Source organism: Clupea harengus, chromosome 21 (genome assembly GCF_900700415.2).
Source record: "Clupea harengus chromosome 21, Ch_v2.0.2, whole genome shotgun sequence".
In the NCBI taxonomy this organism is placed as follows: Eukaryota; Metazoa; Chordata; class Actinopteri; order Clupeiformes; family Clupeidae; genus Clupea; species Clupea harengus.
Window position 1 is genome coordinate 18,334,402 of NC_045172.1, and position 22,892 is coordinate 18,357,293.

The 22,892-nt window shown below is 46.7% G+C and overlaps 1 protein-coding gene across 2 annotated transcripts in view; it reads left to right on the forward strand.

Moving 5' to 3' along the window:
* pard3ba (par-3 family cell polarity regulator beta a) overlaps window positions 1-22,892 on the forward strand; it is a 152,348-nt gene that overhangs the window by 21,387 nt on the left and 108,069 nt on the right. For both annotated transcript variants that reach the window (XM_031558420.1, XM_031558421.1), the window contains exons 3-4: window positions 8,970-9,141; window positions 20,479-20,591. In XM_031558420.1, the coding sequence (XP_031414280.1) occupies window positions 8,970-9,141; window positions 20,479-20,591 (285 nt within the window). The remainder of the gene's footprint in view (window positions 1-8,969; window positions 9,142-20,478; window positions 20,592-22,892) is intronic.

The following is a 22,892-nucleotide window of genomic DNA, read 5'->3' on the forward strand; positions in this document are numbered from 1 at the left end:
TAGTAAAACATCAAACGAGCATAAAGCAAAGACATGACACACACACACACACACACACACACACAGAGGAAGACAGACGGTCGCACTCATACAGACACGCCATTACATTATGGTTCTTGGGGCGGCGTTAAAAGCCAGAAAGTGAGCACAGGAAATGAAACACCTCGTTTGGGCTTGTGAAGGGGAGTGGGAGGTCAACCTGTGCTAATTGAACACACCTGAACACATTTGGAGCTCCGTGCCTCATTCTCTCCCAACCCCCCGAGCACCATGCCTAATACCGCAGGCAAGACCCCAGATAGGCAGCCACTGTCGGGGGGTTGAAGGCCGGGGCCGATTTGAAAGGCCTATGTGGACAGACATCTCCCAGGTGGCCCATCTTTAGATCAAATCCATGCGTTTAATGCTGTTATGTAGGTGGGATGTGACAAATGAACACCAGCGTGAGGAGAACATTACGTACTCCGGATCATGATGGTATTATGTCATATCTGACATGAAGTCGTTCAGCTTTTTATGGCATGCTTGAAGGTCTCCGTTGACTACCGAATACTACAGAAACCAGCCTTTGTTCCCAGTAGGTGATCATGGAGTTTGTTTGGGGGGAGCACCTGGAGATGTCAGTATGCCATCGCAACTCCAGTCCAGGTTCAGATTGATTCTCTATCTGCCTATTTTCCCATTTGCCTGTAAGCTAGCTGGTGGCGGGTAGATGTATGATGAGAAATGCAGTGTTCTTGGTCTCATTGTAAACAGTAGTAAACAAGTAGAGAATATGTTGGTGTTTCAGCCTCTGACTACACATGCTTTTAATGGCAGAAACAATAACTTATCATAATCATTTTAGATAAATAAATAATTTAGAGTGCATGATTTGGTAACAAATACCATTATGCTATGGCTATGGGAGGTATTTCAGGTGAGGTTTTAAAACACGTTAGAAACACACAAAGATGCCATTTAGACCGTGTGCCAAGAGACCCATCTCTGTGTTTTTGGGACCTGTTGAGTAGTTTGATAAAAATTGTAAAAAAAAAGAAAAAAGGGCTGAGATGAAAGGAGAAAAGAGGCATGAGAGAGAACTGACGGAGAGGTGAGAAGATGGAGAGACTCAGAACGGAGAGGTAGGGGGATCAGCTGGTCTGAGTTTCAGCAACAGAAGCTGATTATTAATATCTGAGAAAGAGAGAGAGGGAGACAGAGAACGGGAGAGAGAGAGAGAAAGAGAACACAGAAGTGGTCTGAGCCGGCAGCAAGGGTGGGGAGGGAGGGAGGGAGGGAGGGAGAGAGAGCAGGAGTGGGTGATGAAATAGGTAGGGTCTCTCCATTATGCTCACAGTGTGTGTGTGTGTGTGTGTGTGTGTGTGTGTGTGTGTGTGTGTGTGTGTGTGTGTGTGGGTTTATGTATTCTTGTGTGGGTGTCAGAGCACAGAGCACGCTTTTATTTGTGGGGCCGATTTCAGTGTGCTGCACGTGTGTGTGTGTGTGTGTGTGTGTGTGTGTGTGTGTGTGTGTGTGTGTGTGGGTGTGTGTGGGTGGGTGGGTGTGTGGTTTGCTGGATGATTAATGCTGAATTTACCTTTCCCCTTTATGAGTGCTTATAAATAATAATAAGGGCTGTCACATAGCAGAGCGTGCTGTTCAACGCCAGCTGCCTCCTTACTGGAACCCCCACTAAATCACACGCATGCAAGTCTGTGTGTGTGTGTGTGTGTGTGTGTGTGTGTGTGTGAGTGTGTGTGTGCGTACAGTTCTACCTTTCTTTGTATGTGTTTGTGTGTTATTTATTTATGTATAATTTACATCTGTAGGCAATGTCTAGGTTGGTGCAGGCAATGTGTGTACTGTGTGTGTGTGTGTGTGTGTGTGTGTGTGTGTGTGTGAGAGAGGGAGAGGGATGCTCTCACGCAGATAGTTTGTGTTGGTGTATATTCACTGAGTGTAGTGAGAAGTCTTTATGTGTGCGTATATTCGCCTTTGTGCTCAACTGTGTGTGTGTGTGTGTGGTGTGATGCAGCGTCTGGTTTGTTTTAGAGGCGGTATGTGCAGGCCAGGTGTGTGTTACAGGGAGGTAATCTCCTACATCTGGACGTTTATTAAAGATACACACAGATGCAGAGCTGAGATTAGCATGGCCTCTGGTCTAATCCATGTCATTTTCCACTTGTGTAAAGAGCACTAACATTTCACACACTCAATCTCGTGTTTGTGTTTGTGTGTGTAAATGTGCACATTTCGTATATATCTTTGTGATGCCCCCGTAGAAACCCATTTCTGGATAATGTACAAGTGTTTTGTGTTTGTGTGTGTAAATGTGCACATTTCGTATATATCTTTGTGATGCCCCCGTAGAAAACCATTTCTGGATAATGTACAAGTGTTTTGTGTTTGAGCTGTTTGGTTTGTGTGGAAATGGCCTCACAAAACACAAGAAAAACAATTGAAAAACTTTAGGAGCATTAGTAGCTTTTTAAATGATGTCTCAGTTATATGTTGAGTGGTGTTAAATGCAAGAGGCGTGTGTGTGTGTGTGTGTGTGTGTGTGTGTGTGTGTGTGTGTGTGTGTGTGTGTGTGTGTGTGTGTGTGTGCACATGGCTGCCCCATCTGTATTGAATCAGAATTGTGTGCCTGTACAGGATCTCTTTCCTCTCTCTGTGTGTGTGTGTGTGTGTGTGTGTGTTTGTTTGCAGAATATATGCTTCTTGGCAGAGAATATGAATCTCATGTAGTCCATATGAGCTGGTAGAAACACACAAACACACATTTTATTGTTCTCGGTGTTTGCAAAACCATGTTTATACGAAGATAAAATCTCAGTATGTGCCACACAGACATGCGCGCGCACACACACACACACACACACACACACACACACACACACACACACACACACACACACGCACATGCCAAAGCTTTCAAATTCCCTAGAGAGTTTGTTGTTGTATAGGTTTACAAAACCAGTCATAAAGCAGCAGACACTTGCTTTACATTAACTGCCCATTTATAAAAAATTCTCCAACATGTACACGCATGTGTGCACACACACACACACACACACACACACACACATGCTTATACTCATGACTCTCATGCACATGATAACTTGCTTCCACACACACAAGCCCCCATACACACAGGTATGCACACACACACACCCACCCACCCACCCACACACACACACACACAGACACACACACTATTTGTCATTCTCCCTGCATTGGTTCTGTTTCAGACTAAACATAACGTTCAACTGAGTTCTTACTGTGATAATGGCAATGATGAAAGAAGCAATTGCACAAAACTGAGCACACAATTAAGTCAAAGTCAAACTCATGCTCCAAGGGTGTGTGCCTCATGATCGATCCATATACACTCCTGATCCACATACACCCCTGATTCACAACAAAGCATCCCATCCCATGGCTGTCATTGCCCGTCTTTCTGCCCTTAATGCTCTTGTGAAAATGACATGTTCATTGGCCACTGTGGCCTTGGTGCCCTGCATGATCTGACTTCATTCATTCATTCATTCATTCATTCATTCATTCATTCATTCATTCATTCATTAAATTTTTCGGACAAACCAATAAACCTATAATATTAGCGAAAATATCATTGTAAATGTATCCAATGCATACTTTGATGAGCCATCATTTACTGGAATAGCCCAAGATGCAATGCGAATGCTGCCTGCTGTTTTGGTGTTGAATAATGCAATGTTGGGTAGTAATTTCAGTTACCATTCATACATTGTACGTGGTATGGTGAGCTTCACAGGCTAGTTGTCCATATATACCTGTTTTCTTTTCAGAAAGCATGCCAAGGAGGGACAAGAGGGATAGGTTAGTGATGGCCTTACATGTGGCCTTGGTGCCTTAAATGCCTGGGAATAAAAAAAAAAAAATTGAATGGAGAATGGGTGGAAGTAAATTCTACACAATATCACACAAACACCTGTTTCAGTCTGTTGTAAAGCGAAGGCTTGGGAGAGGTATTACCTACCAGTAGGACAATTGCCCAAGGCTAAAGCAACACTGGAGTGACTCATAAACAGTTAAGTGAACATTTTAGAATGGCTCAGTCAAAGCCATGATCAAAATCCCACTGAGAATCCGTGGCACTACAGTCCAGAACTGCAATCCTCATCAACCTAATTGATCTATGTAAATTGTACTAAGAAGAATGGGGAAAAACACTGCAAAACAATGTGCAAAGCTGGTACTGTCTCACTGCAAAAGACTTGAGGTTGTCATAACGGGTCATGTCATAAAGGGTTCTCTAGAGTAGATATGAATGGAAAGGGGTTGAAAACGTATGCAAGCAGAATATTTTAGTTTTTAATGTATTTCTTTTTTTATTTTGTGTAGTCTAATAAGGCGGTATAATAGAGCGGTTCAATACTTTTGCAAGCCACTGTATATTGACCATAACACACTATTCATCTGTCTCTCATGTAATGTCAGGGCTCATGTTACTAACCAGTAATGTGTCCCAGTGTCCCAGTGTTGTCGGTGTGAGGTGAGATACTGACTAAAAGACCGTTGTCCAATACTCAACTATTCAACTACTCACTTCACAGCGTTGCCAGTCTGTCTGTCATGTCTAGTGCGCCTCTCACTGTCTTTACTCTGCTGGGCCTTTTATGTCTGTCTTGTGCTCTCTCTTGCTTTTTCGTACACACACACACACACACACACACACACACACACACACACACACACACACACACACACACACACAGACACAGACAGATACACACACACACAGACAGACACACGCACACACACACACACACACACACACACACACACAGACACACACACACACAGACACACACACACACACACAGACAGATACACGTGCTCACACACACACACACACACACTACAGTTCTAATCGCCTTTCTCTCTCTTTCCGCCCTCCTCCCTCTCCTCTCGCTCCATCCTCTCCTGTCCCCCCCTCTTGTCCCACTTCTGCTTGGGCTTCAGTGCTCAGTTCTCCTGCCGCCGCCACCGCTGCCACCGCCACCGGGCCCAGCTTTGGCAGCCCGCGGCAGTCTAATCACCGGCCAGCTCCCACAGCCTCTCTGGGGCTTCAGCCCAAAAAGCCGCTCCAGAGGAGCCAAACAGCCGGCTCCCACGTCAGCAGCCTGCATGCCTGCCTGCCTGCCTGCCTCTCTGCCTCTCTGTCCTCTCCCCTCAGCTGCAGCCTAAAGCAGTGCCGTTCACTCCCTTTCTAATGGAGCATGAAGCAGTGCTCCAGAGACATCTGTGAGACGTCTGCGAGACCAGACAGCATCTCGCCCGACATCACTTTGGTTCATCCTCCAGTGCTAAGCTCAGTGGGGAGAGACCATGGGAATGCCTCCTGTTAAATGAAATGGATTCTGAGGGCGGAGATGTTTTTTTTTTTTTCCGTTCTTTTTTTTTTTCACTTTTCATTTCCTGCGTTGCGCTTTTAAAAACTCCCAAATATCCGCTCCTCCGAGGCGGTGTGATTTTATTTATTTGTTTATTTGTTCTTTTGCCAGATGGAAACTGTCATTTACTTGTCAATCAGTTGTCAGAGCAGCATGAGGGTTGTGTTTGGGGTTGATTTAGGCAGTGTGAATGTAAGGAGATGGCGGTACACACACGCAGGCACGCACGCATGCGGGCAGGAAGTGAACAGGAGAACCGTGGGTGAGGCTCGGCAGGCGTGATGGAGGAGGGTAAACAGACACAGTAAGAAGCCATGATGAAGAAGAACCAGAGAGAGACATCCATCTGTCAGACCCACGGTGGTAATGTGCTTCTCTGAAGATTACTCATCTCTCTCTGACTGTTTTTGTGTGTCGCACACACACACTCACACACACACTCAGGCGTGCTTATTTCCCCATCTCTGCCGTCCCGTCTTTAAATCCTTCCTAGCTCTCTCCCTCTTACTGATTGCGACACTTTCCTACCGTTTGGCCAGAAAAAATGAAATCCTATTGAATCATAAAAAGAAAGAGAGAGAGAGAGAGAGAGAGAGAGAGAGATGCATAGAGAGATAGGTAAAGAGAGGGAGGTGGGTAAGAGAGAGAGAAAAGGGTTGGTGGAAGGGGGGAGAGAGACGGAGCATAAGATAGGGAGCAGCAATGTGGCTTCTCCCTCTGTGATTTATGACACGTATGCCAATCCTGTCTGAGTGCTTTATTGTTTTTCCTGAAAAACGGTGACGGATGCAAATCATTTCAAAACAGGCAGCCCCTCCCCTCCCCTCCTCTCCTCTCCTCCCCTCTCTCTCATCCCCTCCTCTCCTCTCCTCTCTCTCATCCCCTCTTCTCCTCCTTCTTCTCCTTCTCTCTGAAACATTCTCAAGGACCTGGTTGTTCTCCTCCGTCCCTCCATGCTTGGATGCACTGTCTTTGCTTAATGATGAACGACAAAAAAACCAGTCTTCTCCTCGGCTGTTCCCATGACATCAGGCAAAGGCACAAAGAAGGGAAGGGGGATGCACTGCCAATTTATCAGTCGCAGAAATGAATTCACCAGCCCAAGCTGCCTTTAAAGTCTTCAATCCACTTCGTCAACATCTCTCTCTCTCTCTCTCTCTCTCTCTCTCTCTCTGTCCGAACATCTTTTTTCTTCTTTTTTACTCTGCTTATCTCTCTCTCTTTCTCACTCCTTCTGTTCCCTCCCTCTCTTTTTCTTCTTGCTCTCGTTCCTCTCTTTCGCTCATGTCATCTCTCTCTCCCTCTCTCTGCATTTCAGGATGTGTCCGTGACATTGTGTTTGACAGCTTCTGATTCCCTTGTCAACTCTGATTTGAGCATGGACACTTTACATACACACCTGTTAACTCACACACTCATACTGTGTGTGTGTGTGTATGTGTATCTGTGTGTGTTCGTTCATTAGAAACTTTGATTGCCGCCCATCAAAGTCCAGCGTAGTGTGGCCAATCCATTTCTTCAATTTAGCTCCTGCTAATATGTGTCAGGAAATGAGAAGGACCCCAGATCAGCCCACTGCTGGTTTGAACAGGATCCCATGGAGTCTGGTTTCGCTCCTATGGTCTAGCACTATCCCATGTGTCATATAGAGATGCTACGTTGAGGTGCCTTAGCCATGTGTTGAGAGCAAGTGTCATATTAACCATGGGGTGGTTATTTTCTTTACTATGGAGCGAGTCGAGAAAGATATCACAAGTCCTGAGAATCAGGTTGGTTTAGTGATTGGCTGCCAATCACACACACGAACACACACACACACACACACACACACACACACACACACACACACACGCAGACACGCAGACAAGGGAGTCACTGGCATTCAAAGCATGAGATATAGTTACTTTCGTGGTATCAACGTATCTGCAGACTGAATGAACGTGTCTCAATGTAACCATTACCTGCACTATTTCGGTTGTATGTCAGTGGAAGCAAATGCAAAAAATATTATCAGTACAGTCATGTAGTACTTTGTGGGGATGGATGGGGGACGCACTGGGGTCATGCTTGCCCCCCTCACTGCATATTCTCAAAGCTAATAGCATGGACTCCCCACACTAAGACTGATTTGTGTGTAGTGAATGACCTTAACAGCCAGCCGTGGCTCCAAGAGGGATGGGTTCAGCGTCTCCCTCTGGGCCTGTGCTGTCCTGTACTGTAATGGACTAGCGAGGGAGTCGCCCTGTTCAATGACCCTTCATTAGTAGTATTAATCCCATATGAGTATGGTATTGATGTTTGTATTGATTACCTCGTTATGTGTGAGTGGAGGGCCGTCAAGTCTAGGGCGGAACAGCATGGGTCAGTCTTTTAGTGGTTATCAGCGGGCAGCAGACAAGAAAAATGGATTGTGTGTGTGTGTGTGTGTGTGTGTGTGTCTGCCTGTGCATACCACCAAGCCTCTGCAGTGAGGATGATGTACTAATGAACCACAAATTTAATTGTAGCCTTTAGATATTGCGTTGTAAAGGGGTGACTGTTTAGTATAGCACTTGCTTTGCTTGTCTTTCTGCTTTAATGCTATGCTTGCAAATGTCTCAGATGTGACTTAAAGCAGTCATACCCACAATTACTGCTTTATGGTCACCGCTGCAAATACAATCACTTCAACAGAGCGAACGCTGCCGTGTTTCAACTATAAGTGCATTTTACTCACAAAGGCAAAAATGGCATCAACCTCATATCCATTGTGACTAGATGTTAGCAACAGAAACCAGTATTTTACACTTTACACTGTGCAATATCAGTTATGCTTTTCTTCAACCTACCTTCATGAGACTGACATAATTATTCCATAAAGATGTCATGGCAGATACAATTACCTCATGATTTGTCAGGATATCTAATGTCTAATGATAAATCGTATGTCTTATGTCTTAGCTACTGCTGGTGGTTCAAGTAAACTGTTTCTGAAAAATCTTTGTTCTGATGATTTATGTTCTGATTAACGGTTACAGGCAGACTATTGACATTTCTACTGGGCTTAATTTCAGGATGGAGATGGCATGTTGTATTCTGTGTGGTGCATGTTTTTGTTAGTTTATTTGTTTGTTTATGTATTTGTTTGCTGTGTGTGTGTGAGAGAGAGGTTGTGTTGGTGTATTTTAAGTCTTCATTGGGGTAGAGTACTCATATTTTGCATCAGTTATCTTTTGTCATCACTGTAACCAAATCTTCGTTGCAGTTGTGTTTATATTCTCAAGTGTACAGTAGGTGTGCTCGTCTTACACACACACACACACAACGTGATGTTTCTGTCCTCTAGTTTCACTTTATTTGCCATCATTTGTCCTCACCACAGGACTTCATCATGCTTTGCTAGGTTCTGCCGGATATACTTAGCACCGTGTGTGTGTGTGTGTGTGTGTGTGTGTGTGTGCCATCCTTTGTCCTTGCCACAGCTTCGTCATGCTCTGTAAGGTTAAAGCATGCTCTGTATGGCGTCTGTATGACACGCTGTGATCTCTCTCTGTGTGTCTCCTCCTGCAGCTGGTTGCAGTCTTTGAGGAGCAGGAGGTCCAGCAGAGGGCAGCGGTGAGCCCGGGGGGCAGCGTGGTGTCCAGCAGCTCCAGCTCCCCGAACCCCTCCGAACCGGAGCTCCGCGCTCTCATGCCCGCCAGCGGCAGCGAAATTGAAGTGACCAGCTCCGCCCTGAAGTCCAGTACGTATCTGATATCTTCATCACAGGCCTCTCTATCCTCACCGTCACACACACACACACACACACACACACTCACTCACCATCACACTCACTCACTCACTGTCACACTCACTCACTCAGTCACACTCACTCTGTTATTTCATCTCAGGTTGTTTAGATATTAATTAGTGTGTACATGGAACAGTACTGAACAAACATCCTTCTTCACTGCAGCTTTATACTGCATTTCTGCTTTTGACACATAAGAATTAAACCTCAAGGACTCCCCATGAGTTATATATACAGTGCATTTGGAAAGTTTTCAGAACCTTTAAAGTTTTCCACATATTGTTACATTTCCCACTTATCTTAATTCATTTATTTTCATCAATCTAGACACAATACTCAACAATGACAAAGCAAAAACAGGTTTTTGGAGTGTTTTATTTTTAATAAATCAAGAAAAGACTGAAATATACCATTTACATAATTCAGACCCTTCACCTAGTCCTTGGTTAAAGCACCTTTGGCAGCAGTGACAGCCTAAAGTCTTCTTGGTAATGATCCTACAAGCTTGGCTCACCTTTCTTTTGGAGGTTTTTCATATTCTGCTTCAGATTTGTTCAAGCTCAACCAGGTTGGATGGTTTCTTGGCGGTATGCTTCGGGTTGTTGTCTTGTTGAAATGTAAACCTTAGCCCCAGCCTGAATTCTTGAGCACTCTGGAAATGGTTTCAATTCAGATTTTTTTTTTAACTTTTGCCTCTAAAGGCCAGATTGGTGGATTGCTGCACTGATGGTTGTCCTTCTATGAGGTTCTCTCCTGGGAGGTTCTCCATCTCCCTAAGGTTCTCCCGTCTACCTAAGGTTCTCCCATCTCCACGAAGGAACTCTGGACCTCATTGGCCAAGGCCCTTTGTCCCCATTAGCTCTGTTTGGCTGGGCAGCCAGATCTAGGAAGACTGGTGGTGGTTCCAAACCTTTCATTATTTAAGATAAAATATAGATATTTCAGTCTTTTATATATTTATCTTTAATTAACAAAACATTTTTTTTTGCTTTGCCATTGTGGACTATTGTGTGTAGATTGATGAGAAAAAAAAATGAATTGAATCCATGTAAAGATGAGTCTGAAACATGATAAAATGTGAAAAACCTTTTCCAGGGTTTGATAATTTTCGGAATGCACTGTATATGCGTTATAAAGTATTCTTGAGGCAGCTTCAGTTGCAGAAAGTGTCACTGGTGTTCATGTAATAAGCTGGGAATGTAGACATACGATGCCGAGCCCCATCTACACTGCTGTGTATTATTGATAGTGTATTCATACGTTGCTGCCAGAGTAGCTTTCTGCCTGGAAAAATGTGGACCTATGAAATATAGTGCTGTCAAATCTAAAAATCATGATCAGAACAGATTCACTTCTTTGAACTCAGATTGATTGTTGCTTATATTGTCTTAGTAAGGAATGGTTTTTTTTTTTGTTTCTTCTCTCATCCAGTTCTCTCCAAGGTACACAGTAGAGAAGCGGGTGTGTGTGTGTGTGTGTGTGTGAAATGAGCTGGTGATGGTGAGGTTGCGGTCATGAGCGTTCAGTGGTGGTCCCTGGTGTCTGTTTTGCCTGTCTGGCACTCAGGGCTGATTAAACAAACACTACGTTTCCCAGATGCCCCGGCACGGGCCATCGACAGCAGTCTGAGCTCACAGCCATGGTTTGCCAGAATGGAGAAAACAGCTGTGGTTCTCACAGTAGTGTGTGAGGGTCACTCTTTACCCGTGAGTGTGTGTGTGTGTTTGTATGTGGGCATGCATGTGTGTGTGGTTGTATCACAGGGACAGGTGTCCGTGCCTGCTCATAGACAAAGGCCACATGTGAAGACAATACGATTTGTGTGTGTGTGTGTGTCTTTGTGTGTGTGTGTGACTAAAATGAATTCCCACGTCTGAGCACATGGTAAAACTAATACAGTTTACAGAGAGAGAGAGAATTTGGAATCGCTTTACCATAATATTAATGATGACAATCCTCTTGAACTGCTGCATGTGGGTATTTGCCCAGCTGTGATCTCATCTACAGTAACACACGTGTGTGTGTGTGTGTGTGTGTGTGTGTAACAATGAGGGAGAGAAGAAGCAGAGCAGGGTGAAAGTGTGGAAAAATGATTGAAAAAGCGTGTGTGTGTGTGCGTGTGTGTCTTTGGCGTGCGTGCGTGCGTGTGTGTGTGTGTGTGTTTGGCGTGCGGATCTGAGACACCAGCCCCTGAAAGGCCACTTCCTTGCCCCCTTTAACATAATGAGCTGAAGAGCGGCGTCCTTTAGATCAGCCCTCATTCAGAGCAGCTGTGCAGCTCTAAGCCCATCTCTTTAAGGCGTGACTGACAGCCTGTCACCTGTCAATCAATCACTCACTCACTTAATCATACCCTCCATCCCTCTTTCTCCCTCTTTCTCCCTTCCCCTGTGCTGGTCCCTCTCTACCCTCTTCGGGGGCTGTGACCCAGAGTGGCATCCCATTTTAGACTTTAGATTTCGGGGTGACCCAGAACACCCAGCCCCCCCACCCCCCTGCGGCGCCACCTGCCCACCAGGCCCCCATGTGGGTGCCACGCTGCCCTCTGCCCCCCCCAGAGCTCCACCCTGCACGCCTCCACCTAAACAAGCAGGGCTTCAGGCGTGGTGGAGCCACTCATTGGGGTTAAAGCGTGGATGACCCACTTTGAGGTTTTTCGTTTTTTAATAAACGCAGATGTTGGAGATGTTAAGCGCCTTTTCAAAGGTATGCAAATGCACATCAACTCTCTTACTCATCACCCTCCTCTCGCTGCCTGGTGTGTGCGCACGGAAAGATCCACACTCTTGCTGTATTTCTTGTCTTTTCACCTTGTGTGGAAACATACAGTCACACTCTACTCATGCAGCGTCTACTCATCTCCCTGTACGCACGTTACAGATTACTTTCTCTAATGTATGCATACACACACATGCATACACTCTCTTTCTGAAATGACGGCACCCTCTGATATGCATCCAGACACACACACACACACACACACTCTTTCTCCCACACTTCCCTCTGCAACTTCTCTCAACCCTTTTCCCACTTCCATCCCCCTTTCTTTCCCCCCTCCCCCGCACCACCCCCTCCCCCCTGGTAACTGGATTACCAGTGCTAGTCAAGCAGGAGCCAGCTGAGCGTGAAGCCCCATTTAAATGGCTGCTTTTTTAAACCAGCTCTTCGCCCCCCCCATCTCTGCATGGCCCTTCTTCCCGGGATAATTCAGTTAGCCGCTGACCTCCAGGAGCACCTTTCCCTGGAGCGAGACTGATTCAATAAGGGCCCCCTTTGTGGCGTCCACAACACCCTGCGTCCAAATTAGAAGTGCACACACACACACACACACACACACACACACACACACACACACTCACACACAGAGTGAATGTGGCCCTGTCCAGGCAGTAGCCACTCTTTGGCCCGGTGCATCAAGGCAGCCTTAAGCGCATTGGGCACGGTCGCCTTTGTTGTGGCGTGAAATGAATGTCTAATGGAGTATTTATGAACGGCGTGGTCGTATCGAGTGCAGCTGACGCCACTGCTCACCCCTGGTCTGTAATAGTATTGTGAGCAGGCGCAAGTGATTGAGCACACACAAACATCTGCTTAGCCTTGGGTATAAATGTTGCGTGTGTGTGTGTGTGGGGTGTGTGTGTGTGTGTGTGTGCATGTCTGAGGGTCACTCAGGGACAGGTGTTTTCTCTCAGCATGTCTGATGTTTGTCTGTGTGTCTGTGTGTGTGTGTGTGTGTGTCTATGTTTGAATTTGGCCCCCTACTAGGGGACAGTTGTATAGTCCTAATATGTCTGTCATGTCAAGTGAGTCTCATGAATGAGTCTGAATGTGTGTGTGTCTCTGTTTCTGCATGTGATCTAGCCACAAAAGGACAGGTGGGTGTTCCGACAGCGTCTGATCTCAGCAAATACCACCTGCTGCTCCGCCAGCTGGCCTGGAATCAGCGCAGGACTGTATGTGTCAGCTAGCAAACACAGCATTAACAGCTAGGCTCCATTTCAGAAACCTTAGCCTGGAAGTACTAGTATATGCACTGATTGCCAGCAGTTTCCATCCCAACTGTAACCTCAGCTCCTAAAAACGACTGCGCCTCCAGGAATTCCCTTAATAGCTCACCTCTCCCTTGTCCTAATCCCAAGCTAAACTTTTTATGAGGAGAGCCATGCACAGAATACACTCTGATCATGAGCCGAAGCCCTTGCATTCAGCGGGTCCTTTAGTTGGTACACCTTCATCTTCTCCCACTAATCTCTTCCATATTTGCTTTACTGCCTACATTCCTGCCGTCAATAAAAGCCCATGTTTAAGTGAGTTGGCGTGGCCGCAATACCTCCTGCTTTCCCCAACTAGGCTTTGAATGTGTTAGCGTCTCGCGCCACTTTCATTGAAGGCAAGGCAATATTTTTTTTTACCTCAGGTGGCCTCTTTGAAATACCACAGGCACTCTTCATTTTGTTGAGCAAGAGACAAAAAGCTACCCACACACCTTATTTAGGACATTACGCACAGTTTTGTTGCGAGCTGCCTTGCGTGCAAAGCTAAAGTCAGAAAGTCAGCAGAAGTGCAGTCATAATTGGCTAACCGACCAAGGTATGTAATGGTTAGTTTAATGGCCAACTTTAAATCTCCAGCTCTTAAGCTCCTTAGCTCCTGCTCTTACACTACACACTACACACAAATCTGGATATTTAGAGTTAGACTGAGACACAAGGGCCAGAGCTTTCTATCTAATATACTCAGCATAACTAGAAGTAATCATATGACTACTACAAGCAGCTGCAGCTAGGTAGATGAACTTAGATGAGTTGCAGTAGCATTAGCAGCAGTGGTAGCCATAGAATTGGCAGCTTTAGCAACCCCATCCCTCATAGCAACTGCATTAGCTGACTGAGTGGGAGCCTGGCCAGACTGGGGTGATGGAGCCCCTGCGAGGCGCAGTGGGATGATTAGAGTCGTATCGATTCCCCGCCCTGCTCTCACCCATCACCAAGACTCCCATCCTCCTTTCTGTCGCTGCCAGCAGGAGAGACTCGCTCTTCATCCTCAACTCCCATGGGCACCTGCTGCAGGCAGAGGAGGAGGAGGCTGGGATTGATCAGGAAGAGGGATGAGGGGAGAAGAGAAGGGTCATCTCACTCTGGTGTTCTGTCTCTGTAACCACATGTAGGACTAGATGCACTCAAGTACATTATACAAACGCTCAAATAAGACATTCTCACACACACACACACACACACACACACTTTTTCTCTCATGCTTATGCACCCCACACAAACACACTGGCAGAGACACTGTTCCAAACAGAGACTATGAATTTGCACAAGTAAAGGTGCCTTTGTGTTTGCGAGGACACACAGACACACATATTGCCAATGGAATCCACAAGATCATTTCCTGACCGTTTTTATCACACAGACACACAATCCTCCTTCTCTTTCCCACTGAATCCTCGTCTGTCTGTGCGTTCCTCTTCCTGTCATGGGGCTGTCATGGGAGCTAGCGCTTGCTAAGCAGATTGGACGAATTAGCAGAACTGTAGCGAGAAAAGTAATGACTCATGACCCACGGAATCTGCTCACTTGACCCCTCCTTGGACTGCGCTGTCCTTCCGTGACCCTCCTCAGGGGTCAAGAGGATTCACCCCGCTGCGTTCCATCAGCTGACCTGTGGAGGGCCACTTGATGGAGTTTTCCCAGGATGCACTGGACGGGCTGAAGCAGGGGAGTTTGATAAAGGGCCTTTGCTTAACCGCGGTTAACCTCCTACGCTGGTGGTCTGAGTGCTGGGTTTTTACACACACACACACACACACACACACACACACACGCTCAAAGAGTGAACACACCAGTACACACACTCTCCATTTACTCCAAAGCCTGGGAAAGTAAAATATAAAGAGCTCATTCATGCTCATTCATGCATCCAATTGCAGTGCAGTGCTGATGTATGATCTGTGATGAATGGCTAGTTGGTGAATGTGTATATGTACGCATATATGTTTGCATTTTAGTTTTACATACAGAGTATCAGAAAGGTCCACAGTCTTTGTGAGCCACAGGGATAGTATTTTATGTTCTCTGGCAGAGCAGACTCTTTGCGTTTCTTAAGACACTATGCAATTATAGAAACTTGAAGAAAAGGGAAACATGCTGTTTATTTTTAGACTGAATTGCTTTTCAGGGATCTTGCCCACTTTGCAATATGGACCAGCTCTCACTGCCAAAGACCAGCCCAGAACAGAGCCGGAATGGAGACAGACAGACAGACAGACAGACAGACAGACAGACAGACACATTCCGGCGTCTCTGAGGTTGAGGTCACGGCCTGGAGCAGAAGCCTTGAGTGCTGTAGGTCCTTTTGAAAAGATGGTCATTTTGTTTTGTGGATGACCCTTCATTAAACTGGGCCTGTCTCGTTTCTATATGTGGAAACCTGTCCACACCCACGGTCGGTGAGTTCGTTCTGGGTGACTGTGAAGTAAGGTGATGAGTCAATTTGAAAAACATGCTGTACATATGCAGAGAAGTATGTCGTTGATGCCATCTCTCTCTCGTAATGTAAGCCAGACTTTTAAAATTGGTGTATTTTGCTGCCATGTTTTTACAATCCCATAGAAATATTGTGTAGCACCCGGGTTGAGATCCCTGTAGAAGTTTCCAGATGTAAACGTGCTGCCCAGAGTTCCAGGGCGAGGCTGCTACTGGTACGGATGTCTCCCCGAGCAACAGCAGCAGCACCAGCACCACCAGCACCAGGTTGCTTAGGCTGATGCTTCTGTTTGTTTAAATGAGTTTGAGTGAGGGTTGTGAATGACCTCTTCCTTAACCCCGTGCACATGAAAATGAATCGTATTGCCTAACACTGGCAACTAAAGTGTAAACACAGTTGATGGAATTCCTTCAGACCTTATCCAGACTCCCTCCGAGACGGTTCACTATGCATCATCCTGCCTGTATATTTAGTCATGAAACACCCAGACTCCTTTAAAACTTGTAGGGGTTTGTGTAAGGTGCTGTGTTGAGACCTGTGATTATAGAGGGGTGCTTTAGAGCCTTTGGGTTGGTGTTTCTCCTTGGCGGTCTAGTTCCACGGTGGCCTTGGTGACAGAGAGGGACAGGTGTGGTCGAGAGGGTGGAGAAGGAACATTGGGTGTTTTTTTTGTCTTCAGTGCTCCTTGGAAATCGCTGGCCAGAAGGACCCACCCTCTGGGTCATGGCTTGCATCTCTTTCCTCTGAAATTCATAATCACAGTTTCCTTGCACTCTACCGCAGATGCAAAGTTCAGTTGGTCTGCTTGGCCTACCGACAGACACCTTCACTCAACTCTGCTTTGTCTAAGATGGCTGAAGGCAGCGTTAAATAATACTTTCTTAAAGATGACTTAACACCTTAACTTCGCGCATAGAACTTTTGATCCCCTGTCTCACCGGCGTGTCCAGTGAACGAGTCCACTCTGTGATGCCTGATGATGGATCACCGCAAATAAGCTCCCTGTGTGTGCTCAATAAGTCGATGAGGACTGAAGCAAATGCACGAAACGACGGGGAAAAAACATCCCAGCTCCAATCCCCCCTCATTAGGGCCTGAGTGAATTTGTGCCCGTGAGTGCTTCGCCACCCGTCGATAAGTCTGTGTGATTGATTTGAGGGACGATTTGAGTGTAGATGGGTAGTGATGGGGGATTGATTACGAGATTGTGTGTGTGTGTTGCAAGTCAACACCACGTGTGTGTCCGTGCGTTGCATCATGAGTTTGTGTGTGATATTTCCTAGTGTGATGAGGTTTCTCTCTCTCTTTCTCTTTCTTGCTCTTTCTTTCCCTCTCTCTCTATCTTGCATCATGAGTTTGTGTGTGGTGTTTGCTAATGTGGTGAGGTTTTCTCAGATTCTTTGGGAGGTGGAGGTTTTTTTTAAAAAAACTGGCTAAGATGTGTGAGCTCACCTCCACACTTCAAGAGTGAACAGAGCGAAGCGAAAGCTTCAGCAGCTCCACTGAAGGCAAAAAAGCGAGAGGGGCAAACTGCAGCCCCAGCACTAAGACCTTCTGCACAAAGACCCATCTCAACCCCCCTCTCTGGAAAGAGCGATAAGGTGCTTTTCCACTGCCGGAACCCACGGCCCTTTTAGGGGGGCTGGCACCTTTTGGCAGTTTTTCACTACTGGAACCGCCCCTGTTTCAGGGCTATTTGTTGGAGGTGAAATAAGTACCTTCTCCGGGGTAGGTACTTCTGTGTGGCCTTGAAACTGCCGAGTGGTGCTTGCCATGATGAGTGAAAGACGACCACAACAAGCATTATTTTTAAAACCAGCAAGATTTACCAGAGGTTCTGCGGGGAATACAGCAACATAAATTAGAGCTTGCATAGTTAGCTTGTTGAGGTTACTGTCACTGAATGAACACAAGCCAAACCTCAGCTGAAATATAGGCTTTAATTAATCATGGTGGTGCTGGTATATTCATTTATCAAGTCATTACAGCTGCCATGAAGTCATTTAATCAAGTATTAGCAACTTTATAGCGAAATTCAACTTTCGACTCGACCTTGAGGTAACCCTAACGTTATCTAGAAAATCTCTGGTGAGTGTTCTGAGTCCCTACAGTGGAAATGCACCTATACATTCCCTTCCCTTCTTTTCACTCCCTTCTTCCCACTCCATCTCTCCCTCTCCCTCTTTCTCTCTGAAAACACCCTAAAACTATCCAGCCTTCCCTCTCTCTATCTCTAGACACCAGTGGCTCCCTTCTCTCTCTCTCTCTCTTTCTCCCTTCCTCCCTGTCTCTCTCTCTCTCTCTCTCTCCCTCCCTCCCTGTCTCTCTCGCTCTCTCTCTCTCCCTACCTCCCTGTCTCTCTCTCTCTCCCTACCTCCCTGTCTCTCTCTCTCTCCCTCCCTCCCTGTCTCTCTCTCCATCCCTCCCTGTCTCTCTCCATCTCTCTCTCTCTCCCTCCCTCCCTGTCTCTCTCCATCCCTCTCTCTCTCTCTCTCTCTCTCTCTCTCTCTCTCTCTCTGATGCTGTCCCTTCATCAGTCTGATCAGTCGACTGGCCCTCTCCGCACACACCCTCTCTGCTCTCCCTGATTAAAGGAACCCACTCTCACTCCCTCCCAGTATATAGATTATCCCTTAACGTCTACTTAAGGAGCTTTACTCTTATATCAGTCTATTTCAAGCAGGGTGGTTTGAGGTATTCGGAATGCTTCAGATCTATTTTTTTAAATGTAGTTTACCATTAGCGAGATATTCTCACACTCCCATTTTAATTTTCTTTTGTTGTATTTTTAGTGACTCCCCTGGGGTGCTTCGACTAACACACACTGCAAGGGGAATATTGCAAAGAGCCTAATGGCTTCCTCTCTTCACACTTCTACTCAGTGCGGTGCAATCTCTGCTGAATCTTATTTAATAAGATTGTGGTGATCAATAACAAATTAATGTTGGCTACACTCAATTGGGGGGAAGGCATAAGATTTGGCTTTGGGTTACATTAGGAGAGATTAGGAGTGAGGGAGCGATGTGTCGTTTGATTGCAGTGTATTTTTCTTTTCATTTTTGGAAAGGAGGTATCCTGGTATTAAGATCATGTTCTACTCGATATAAATACATGGATACACACAGACAACAACATATTTTATCAAGCTTTAATTTCCCTCAGTCTAACTCAAGGCCATGATGGAGCCAGTGAGAGTGCGTGTGCGTGTGCGTGTGCGTGTGCGTGTGCGTGTGCGTGTCAGACAAGGTCAGGACCCAGACTTTAAGAGCAGGCTGACCAGAGGTGACAGCTTAACACCCCAAAACTTTCTCTCTCTCTCTCTCTCTCTCTTTCTGCGGCTGGAGGGAAGCAGGCCCAGGCCTTATGAAAGTGTCTCTCAGGCTGGATTTCTGCCCCTTCCATCATATGAATGCAGGCATCCTTCTCTTGTGCTTACACTCATACGCTGGAAGAGGATTTATTTATTTATTTATTTATTTATTTATTTATTTATTTATTGATTGATTGATTGATTGTGTGTGTGTGTGTGTGTGTGTGTGTGTGTGTGTGTGTGTGTGTGTGTGTGTGTGTGTGTGTGTGTGTGTGTGTGTGTGTGTGTGTGTGTGTGTGTGTGTGTGTGTGTGTGTTATGGTTTTGACTAAGGACAAAGTAACCATTAGTGAATCAGCAAAGCATTTATTAACAGTACCTGAACCACAATTTCAGTCTGAAATCGTCTGTGAATATAAAGAGGTGGGGCTTGAGTGAAAACAAGCTACTCTGTTTCCTGATCCCCATAAGCCACCTTGTCTGTGAAATCTGTTCTGGTTGCAGCTCTCACATGTCCAGCGTAGCCCTGCCTCTGCCTCTGTGTCATAACAGGAAACTCAGTCTGAAATCCTGCATGAAGTCTTAATGAGTTTTAACTGGAGCCATTGAAGTGACGTTCCCCGCATAAAGCATGTTTACACAAGAATGACTGTAAATCAATCAAAGCACTGAACTGAAACTGTCGCAGATATGAACGTAAATACCACAGAAAAATCTATGCGATCTATCTATCTAACTGTAAACACTGTAACTCATTGTATATGTATCAATAAAAAGTGGGCCAGTGTGTGTGTGTGTGTGTGTGTGTGTGTGTGTGTGTGTGTGTGTGTGTGTCTGGGTGTGTGTGTTGCAGATGAGTATGATTTTGACCAAGAGGAGTGTTTTGGACGGTGTGTTTTTGTGTTTTGGGGGACTCTGTATGAAGCAGCTGGATAGATGGTGACCTGTGGGGTGTGGGAGGTGAAGAGCTGTCTGGGTCCCCCTACCAGACACACACACACACACACACTCTCCTCGCCTGTTCGACACTGCTTAACTATTCAAGCGTAAAGCCTGTGGGCTTCTGTTCTTTGCACAATGCGCAAAGACAAACCCTATTGTTTAAACTATTGTGTCATATAGAGGGGAAATTATCCCTAAAATGATCCCTTAACCCTCAAATGTATTTGTGGTGTAAAATGGGTACCAGATATGAAGTATATAGTTGCCTATTAATCTTCTCTTCTCTTTCATGTCTTATCCTACTCTCTCTCCCACTGTCCCTGACTTCCCCTGTATCTTACCTTACCTTCTCTCTCCTTCTCTCTCAACTCTGTCTTTCTGTCTGTCTACCCCCCCCCCTGTCTCTGTCGCTCTCTCCCTCTCCCTCCCTCTCTCTCTGACCCCCCCCCCTCCTCTCTCCCTCTCCCCCCCCACTCTCTCTCCCCCTCTCCCTCCCCTCTCTCTGTCTCTCTCCCCTCTCCCCTCCCCCCCCCCCTCTCTCTCTCTCAGATACCCCTCTGTTGGTGAGGAGCAGCAGTGACTCAGCGCTGGCCAAGCCACAGGCGTTTGGGCCACCACAGCCTAACCACCACAGCCCTGACAGCAGCCCGCCCCCAGCACAGGTGAGTGACAGGGAGAGAGGGAGAGTGATGTGGGATACTGAAGGAGGGGAGATTTGGGGGGGAATAAGGAAGAAGTGTGGAGAGAGAAGGAGAGAGAGAGAGAGAGAGAGAGAAAAACAGAAAGGAAGAAAGTGTTCAGATTGGGAGAAAGGGCAAGAGGCACGTTTATATAAAAGATGAGGGGAGGTGATCAGGCACAGAAGGAAAGTAAGGAAGTGAGATGGAAGAGAAAGAAAGGGACGGGTTCAGGTGCAGGTAGGAGAGGGCCTCTGCTCAGGGGGGGAATGGGGAAAGGCCAAGCACAGCCCTCCCCCCCCCCCCCCCCCTAATGAAGCCAGCGCTCCCTCCGGCTCGCAGGTTGAATCCATCTGCATTCATTAGAGGGGCCTCTCACTCCTCTCCACCCCTCCACAGTCCTCCACCCCTCCACACGAAGGAGGGGAAAATGCAAATGTGCCCGAGCCATGCGCCCTTTACCGCGGGTAATAGACAGACTGCCTGTTTTAGCCCATCGCAACCGTCATGTCTTTTTTTCTCGGTGACATTTTCCTGTTGTTTCAGGGACTCTCCTCTTTACTGTCTGTTCCTGTCAGGCACATGGATCTCCATTGGAAGGGATGGGGGCATGGCAGGGTGGGGCAGGGGTAGGGGCAGGGCGCCCTGGGGGTAGTGGAAGGCTTTATGAGATTATTCAGACGCAGGGTCTGAGACCAGCAGGCCCTTGGTTTGGTCCTTCAAGCCATGAAGTGTCGCCGCCGCCGAGGTGTCTGGTTGCCGTGGCGTCAGCCCGGCTTTGATCCCGACATGCTCTGACAGACGGGCGTCTCGGAACGAAGACGGATCGCTCGGCAGACTTTTCCTCTGGGGTCAAAGGGCATCCATCTGATCTTGTTTGCCCCCCTCCATCCTCCGATCCTCATCATCCCCTCCTTCCCTCGATCCATCTATTGTTTCCTGATTCCTCTCTAGCTAGTCATCTTCTCACTACTGTGTGCTTTAGGAAGGCAATTTCTTTCTGTCTCCCCACGCTGTTTTTCTATCTCTTCCACAGCTGAGACCTCCCTGCCTCCCTCCCTCCCTCTTTCTCCCCCCCCCTCTCTCTTTCCCTCCTCATTCTCCCTCTCCCATCTCTGGGTGCTGTGGACGTGCGGCTCTCGTTTAATTTCTCATTTCATTGCACTTCTCCTTTTTCTGTTCTCTCTCTCTGCTGTCAGTCCTCCTGCACCTGTGGCACACTTAAGCCACACATGATCCTTACACACACACATGCGCACATACACAGACACACACACACACACACATACACACACACGCACACGCACACACGCACACATACCAACCTTCACTCTCCGAAGAATTACCTTCATGGGGCCTGCTTTTACCCAGGGTGATGTGCAGTGATGCGGCCACACACGAAGACGCATACGCTCATATGCACGTGTGCCCATGGGTACCCACGGACACACACACATGCACATGTCCTCACTGTCACATACAGATCAGCACACCGGTATATGTATAGTCATACCACCTTTCTCTCTCTCTCTCTCTTACTCACTCACTCACACACCCTCTCTCTTTTTCTCTCACCCAGTCACACTTTTATACACTCTCTCTCTCTCTCTCTCCATATTAGGTTTCTTTATCCTCCCCCCTCCGGGCTCTACTCTATGAGCTCTTATGTCTCCCTGATCCAGTCTTCAGGCTGGAGGATTTTGTGGCTGCCAGCTCTACCTCACCGTGTCCCCGTGGCTCCTTCCCAAATCCCAGCCCCGGCACCCAGCCTCCCCTCCTCTCTCCTCAAACACCCCACTGCCACTTGGCCAGCTCTGGCTCCTGCTCTCCGCCGCGCAGGCCGTTTGAAGCCCTTTCATGTGGCACTCGTAAACCTGGCTGCCAACCACATCCGAAATCTCAGCCGGCCATCAAAGTGTTTGTTTAATTTCGGCGAAATTTCCCAGAGGTTGGCGGAGTAATTGAACTTTTTCCCTCCTGTTTAGATCTCGGATCTTTCCGGAATGGACTGTGTGAGAACGAGCCAGGTGGGGTAGTGGAAGAGGTATAAAAAAAAAACCACCAGACAGAGCAGAAATAAAATATATTTAGCCGCCTGGTGTCTGTGTGTGTATACTTGACCCTGGATGGTTTGGTCATAGTGTTCTTCTTATTATTTGGAACTCTGTGTCTGTTTTTGTGTCTGTGAAATAAGCTGTGTTTAAACAGTCTATAATTATTATAGTAGCTGGAATGCACACCATTTTGAAAAACACATTCTTAATGGGTATTTTCAGCTGGTGTTTG